The sequence below is a fragment of the Phoenix dactylifera genome, unplaced genomic scaffold (assembly GCF_009389715.1).
Source record: "Phoenix dactylifera cultivar Barhee BC4 unplaced genomic scaffold, palm_55x_up_171113_PBpolish2nd_filt_p 000515F, whole genome shotgun sequence".
NCBI classification, from domain to species: domain Eukaryota; kingdom Viridiplantae; phylum Streptophyta; class Magnoliopsida; order Arecales; family Arecaceae; genus Phoenix; species Phoenix dactylifera.
The window spans coordinates 92,295-99,044 of record NW_024067928.1 but is presented as its reverse complement, the minus strand read 5'-3'; the positions used below and the strand labels follow the sequence as shown (position 1 = coordinate 99,044).

At 41.0% G+C, this 6,750-nt stretch overlaps 1 protein-coding gene across 1 annotated transcript; it reads right to left on the bottom strand.

The window, feature by feature from the left end:
- Window positions 1–1,030: 1,030 nt before the first annotated feature.
- Window positions 1,031–5,746, bottom strand: LOC103707384 (protein NRT1/ PTR FAMILY 4.5-like). Its single transcript, XM_039119259.1, has 6 exons — window positions 4,424–5,746; window positions 3,770–3,863; window positions 3,393–3,610; window positions 2,876–3,298; window positions 2,656–2,780; window positions 1,031–2,173 (listed from the first exon to the last, which is right to left on the bottom strand). Exons 1-6 carry the CDS (start codon window positions 5,744–5,746, stop codon window positions 1,270–1,272), a joined length of 3,087 nt encoding a protein of 1,028 aa, XP_038975187.1. The 3' UTR covers window positions 1,031–1,269.
- Window positions 5,747–6,750: the final 1,004 nt, after the last annotated feature.

The window sequence follows — 6,750 nt, the reverse complement described above, 5'->3', positions numbered from 1 at the left end:
TTTGGTGGTGGAATGTTCATTACCCTATTGTGTAATTAGTGCATCTTGGCCTCGAGCTTCCTCCTCCACTTGGATGCGAATGATCAAGGTCTTTAGGGACGTCTCCTTCTGCTTGTGGCACATAGATTTCTGTAATTTTCTTCATGATGGTGGTAGCTTATCAATAATACCAGCCACAATCAGGTTGTCCCCAATCTTGTGCTTGCTCAGCAACAGATTTTCCATCCATAATTTGAAAGCAGAAAAACTGGCTTGCTGCATATTTCTTTGCACCAGCTTCTTCAATATCATATTTGTTCTATAGAGCTTTCCAGATAATCTTTGTAGAAGAGTAAGTAGTATTGTAATAATCATAAAAATTATAGGCAAGGCAATTTAAGAGATAACATCGACAATTACACTCATCTCTGGTATATTTGTCCACTTTTTCTTGATAAGCCTGATACTTTTTATCTGTCATCTCATTGGTTGTGATCTTGTTTGGATTCTTTCAAATAGAACAACACCTTGCTTTTTCATCTCTTGAAGTGGGCTCCCTTAAAACGAAAGGGCTTGTTAAGATCTCCAACGTTATCATCGTGCTTCTCAAGGATTGGCACCATTTCTTTGAGTCTCCTTAAAAATGTTGGGAGAAATACAATAAGAGAACGAAACCAATCGGATTGAGGCACGGAAATCTCGCTTTCTTTAAGGAGATTCAAGCCCAAGCCCTCTGCGGCTCGCAAAGCCTAGAACTCGGTGCAGCAGAAAACACTATGACTTGTTTCCTCCAGGATACAACAACCAGACGATCGTCATACGGCAAGAACCAACTTTGCACAAGTAGTTAAGCCCAAAACTCCACCAAAACAACACCCTTCTTTGCCAAAAACTCTCTCAAAGTATTTTTGTGAGTAAAATGAAGTGATATTGTGTATTTTGGAGTAAAGGGGAGAAGGGTTTATATGGAGAGTTTGGAACTTTGAGTTTATGAGAGTAATAAAAACATACATGCACTTAGAAATCCTAAATACAACTCCCTCACCAAATACATTTCCCAAAGCAGTTCATGAATCATTCCCATTCATCTCCCCAAATACATGAACCATGAAATACATGAAATACGTGAACCTCATAAATAATATAAATATTAATTTTTAATATTAAAATGCACCAACACATTCTTCTACGCACCCAGGAGCAATGTTTAGCTTGAAGCATAACATTACATGAACCTTAGCACATCACCACCTCGTCCTCCAAAACACTTGAGCCCGAACCATCGACAGATCAAGTGACCTGCTGCATATTCTTCGTGGCTTCTTCTTCTTCTTCTTCCTTCGTGGCAGTCCTAGCACTATTGCCTCTCTCCACACCATCGTCAATCCGACTAGCTTGGCCCCCCTCCTTCCTGTACTTATACCACTTGGCACAAAACAAATATACCAAGAAGTTAAGGCAGCTAAGTATGGCCAGAAACCAATAGAACAGATCCAAGTTGTTCTTGTTCAGGTCTTTCCCATACAGCCACCCATGTCTACTTGGTGCCAGTCTCTTTGTTATCCCGTTAATGGCGCGCACAAAAGCCGTGCTAACAAAGTAGCCAAGTGAGAGGGAGAGCCACGAGAAGGATGTCGAGAGCGACCTCATGCCTGCCGGAGCCTCACTGTAGAAGAACTCCATCAATCCTACTAGTGTAAACATGTCGGCGATACCGAAAATACCATACTGGAAGGATAACCAGAAGAGGCTGATTTGCTTGAGATGGTGGTTGAAAGCATTGCGACGCTTCACTTCGACGACAGCGGCGACAGCCATGGAAACAATGGAGAGGACTAAGCCAACGCCGACGCGCTGGAGGTGGGTGATGCCGGAGGGGTGGCCGGTGATGCGGCGGGCAAGGGGGATGAAGGAAAGCTCGTAGACGGGGATGAGGAGGGACATAAAGAAGAGGGGGATGACGGGGATGGAGGCTGCGGGGACTTTGAAGGAGCCGAGGTGGAGGTCCATGATGTTGCCCTGCTGGACGGAGAAGGTCTGCAGCTGGGCGAGGCAGGTGTTCATGAGGATGGTGCTGGCCAGGATGGGAAGCATCCGGACCAGGATCTTTACCTCCTCCACTTGGGTCACCGAGCAGACCTTCAATGGTTCCGTGGTGGTGCCTTTGGGCAGGACGGCCGCTTTGTCCAAAAACCTAATTGATCACCGTTAGATTGAACTTCTCAGAAAGTGACATACTGAAACAAATTAAAGAAACGACGACCACAACAGAGGTGTTTACAAGGTTTGCCCATCGACCTTGATTTTGACCTGTGGACCACACGTTAGTTTGAGGCCATGAGGGTGTCTTCCTCTTCAGTCCTCACCTAATACTATTGTTATTAACTGATATTTGATACTGCAGGCTTCTTCATGCATGCATGGAATTTATTCTGTCACTTAGACACGTATATACCTTACTATCTCATATTCAGTAACGCTGTACTGCTCTCTTTGAATTCGCAGCGCGAAGCGTGCCATTTCATGAAGCAAAATGATTGGCGCAAGAGTGACTTTTTTGACAATTTTTTTAGAGTTACCATACGATTGCTCTTTGATGCAACAGTAGCAGTAGCAGTAGCCGTAGGGGTGCTCAATTAAAGAAAAGAGATCAAGATATAGGAAAAAAAATATCACCTGAATTGGTTGGAATGTGGAATTTTATCTTCGACAAATTCACTTTCCTTCTCATTAATCTCAAACAATTGATTAGAATTTTCAGGCAGTGACAACTTCCGGTTTCGGATTGCTAGCTCTATGACCTGAAAAACCAGTAAATGTCATGCATATGTATGCTATGTCACCATCCCGATATTTTGAAATTAGTTTACATTAGTGATAGAGGAGAGGGAAGGACCTGCAAAATCCTAAGAAGGGGCCCTTCTCCGGCGAATCGGACTCGGTAGAAGGGCTTCCCCAGAGTGATGAAGATGAAACCCACCAAGGCAAGCAACATCGAAATGAAGTAGCCCATTGACCAACTTTTCTCAGTGTAAACCCACACGATGACCGTGACACCTAATGTTGCGCCGGAGGTGACACTGAGCAAAAGCCAGTTGAAGTAGCTGGTCAAATGCTTCCTTTCCTTTGGATGGTTCTTGTCGAACTGATCAGCTCCAAGTGCAGGGACACATCCCCTAATTCCTCCACAGCCCAAGGCCAGTAGGCACAATGTAATGTAGAACATCCAAGCATTGCCACCCTTCAGGTGGCACGTCAAGCAGTTTTGATCAGGTTGCAGACTCCTGTACCGAGCTTGAAGTGTGAGAAGAATGTAGCCCTACATGCAACCAAAAGAGTTGTATTTAAGCGTCATCAATCGGTTTTCTATCACATAAGGCATCCTCAAAATATTGTCATGATGTTAAACTTACCCAAATTTCAATCAGTCCAAACATAAGAATTGTATTGAGCCTGGTCATGTATGTATCTGAGATGAAACCTCCAATGATCGTAAGTAGGAAAGTTGCACCCATGAAATTGGTGAGAGTGGTCGCGGAGTCGGATAGATCAAAGTGCATCACTCCCGAGAAATATAGCACCAAGCTCGCCATGTTGGCTATGAAGCCCATATTCTCAAACCCCGCAAAAGCTGGAGAATTCATAGATCTTATATTACATATACGTCGGTCAACAGCCTAATCATGCTAATTACAATCATGTCTCTTGGTTAAGGTTTCTCATGCAGGGATTTTACATGGTTAAGCTCGGAATGGTCCTTTGCTTGATCTCTTGTTTTGCGAGTACTTACCGAAAACAAACATGGCAGCTCTAAAACCACCTTGCTTTGGATTCCACGCGGCATGAAACTTGGAACCGGCCTCATTTACTTCCATGCTTTCATCCTGCATGTACAAATGTCCAACAAATATAATTCTATTACACAAAAGATGGGGAGAATTATAGATGAATAAAGTTCATCGAGTTAAACAGAAGCAAGCTTAGCGCAAAGATTACCATGGTAAACGCGCTCGCACAGAGAGAGACAAGCCACACAGCGAGATAGTGTGTGTGTGGGGGGGGGGGGGGGGGGGGGGAGATTGTGACGGAGAAGCTTGAGACTTGGGAATGTAAAGGATGAGCGCATGCCTTAGTGGGCACCGCTGGCGACACGAGTTCCAAGGGCGAGTACACGTCCATTTAGTAATCTCCGTCCGTCTTCTAAAGGCCTTATTGGTGGCTTTTCTAACTCATTGTGATGCCCAACATATTGGGGAGCTCCAATCAAGATAATATTTTATTTATTTATTTTTATTTATTTTTAGTTGTTGTGACTTGTGAGAGAGGAAAAACTCCTTGTTGAACGAATCATTGGGGTTCAAAGTTTCAAAGATCTGAATTTAAAATTTGGAGGGGTGTAAACGTCAAAATTTGAAAGCTTTTTAATTTGGCTAATTGAGAAGACCTTCTGGTCGGTAAGTGCCATCAAATCTACAATTATGCTTCGAAGGTTTATGTTTCGAAGCCATGAAGAGCTTCCAGCAACCTTTCCTATAGTTATGCAACTCCCACTGTAGTTCATCAATATTTGTCCTTTTACAATTATGATTGAGAAGACCTTCTGGTCGGTAAGTGCCATCAAATCTACAATTATGCTTCGGAGGTTTATGTTTCGAAGCCATGAAGAGCTTCCAGCAACCTTCACTATAGTTATGCAACTCCCACTGTAGGTCATCATTTGTCCTTTTACAATTATGATTGAGAAGACCTTCTGGCCGGTAAGTGCCATCAAATCTACAATTATGCTTCGGAGGTTTATGTTTCGAAGCCATGAAGAGCTTCCAGCAACCTTCACTATAGTTATGCAACTCCCACTGTAGGTCATCATTTGTCCTTTTACAATTATGATTGAGAAGACCTTCTGGTCGGTAAGTGCCATCAAATCTACAATTATGCTTTGGAGGTTTATGTTTCGAAGCCATGAAGAGCTTCCAGCAACCTTCCCTATAGTTATGCAACTCCCACTGTAGGTCATCATTTGTCCTTTTACAATTATGATTGAGAAGACCTTCTGGTCGGTAAGTGCCATCAAATCTACAATTATGCTTTGGAGGTTTATGTTTCGAAGCCATGAAGAGCTTCCAGCAACCTTCCCTATAGTTATGCAACTCCCACTGTAGGTCATCATTTGTCCTTTTACAATTATGATTGAGAAGACCTTCTGGTCGGTAAGTGCCATCAAATCTACAATTATGCTTCGGAGGTTTATGTTTCGAAGCCATGAAGAGCTTCCAGCAACCTTTCCTATAGTTATGCAACTCCCACTGTAGTTCATCAATATTTGTCCTTTTACAATTATGATTGAGAAGACCTTCTGGTCGGTAAGTGCCATCAAATCTACAATTATGCTTTGGAGGTTTATGTTTCGAAGCCATGAAGAGCTTCCAGCAACCTTCACTATAGTTATGCAACTCCCACTATAGGTCATCATTTGTCCTTTTACAATTATGATTGAGAAGACCTTCTGGCCGGTAAGTGCCATCAAATCTACAATTATGCTTCGGAGGTTTATGTTTCGAAGCCATGAAGAGCTTCCAGCAACCTTCACTATAGTTATGCAACTCCCACTGTAGGTCATCATTTGTCCTTTTACAATTATGATTGAGAAGACCTTCTGGTCGGTAAGTGCCATCAAATCTACAATTATGCTTTGGAGGTTTATGTTTCGAAGCCATGAAGAGCTTCCAGCAACCTTCCCTATAGTTATGCAACTCCCACTGTAGGTCATCATTTGTCCTTTTACAATTATGATTGAGAAGACCTTCTGGTCGGTAAGTGCCATCAAATCTACAATTATGCTTCGGAGGTTTTATGTTTCGAAGCCATGAAGAGCTTCCAGCAACCTTCCCTATAGTTATGCAACTCCCACTGTAGGTCATCATTTGTCCTTTTACAATTATGATTGAGAAGACCTTCTGGTCGGTAAGTGCCACCAAATCTACAATTATGCTTCGGAGGTTTATGTTTCGAAGCCATGAAGAGCTTCTAGCAACCTTCCCTATAGTTATGCAACTCCCACTGTAGTTCATCATTTGTCCTTTTACAGACACAGCTTGTTGTTTGGTCCGGTTGTTTTAGTTTTGTGGGGTCATATAGCTCACTGATTGGAATCAGCTCCTCAAAAGAGCTAACTTCCAGATGTACTTTCTTGTTATCCTCACTCCTTAATAAAAAATCAAGTGGCTTATAAAGTCCCTTTCTCTCTCTCTCTCTCTCTCTCTCTCTCTATATATATATATATATATATATATATTTCATTGGTGGTTGTGCTAAAATTCTAATTGCCTCCATTAAGGCCCCGTTTGGGAAGCTGTCGGCAATAAAGCTTTTAGAAGTAGAGCTTTTGAAAATTTTTTTCTGAAGTAGAGTTTTTATAAAAAGCTATTTACTGTTTGGTAACTATAATTCTAAAGTACTGTGGCACTTTAACATATGTTTGGTAAACAAACTGAAAAAGTATTTTTGGCATGACAAAATGACCATAAAGAACATTATATAGTATTATACAACAGAGTATAATAAATATTATATATATTAATACATAAATATATGATATTGTATAATATTACTATAATATAATATAATATTATTATAATATAGTAATATAATATTGTATACTATAGTATAATAATTTAATATAATATTAAATTATTTAACATAACATATCAATGTATTATGATATAATATAATATAATATTATATTTATAGTATAATACAATAACAAAGGTATAA

Excerpts from the sequence above, each read along its gene's own strand:
- LOC103707384 (XM_039119259.1), bottom strand. The coding sequence starts at position 5,746 with ATGACCTACAGTGGGAGTTGCATAACTATAGGGAAGGTTGCTGGAAGC. Across the intron at positions 3,864-4,423 it reads TGGCACTTACCGACCAGAAG|GATGAAAGCATGGAAGTAAA; the intron begins GTCTTCTCAATT and ends TTGTACATGCAG. Across the intron at positions 2,781-2,875 it reads CCCTTCTTAGGATTTTGCAG|GTCATAGAGCTAGCAATCCG; the intron begins GTCCTTCCCTCT and ends CTGGTTTTTCAG.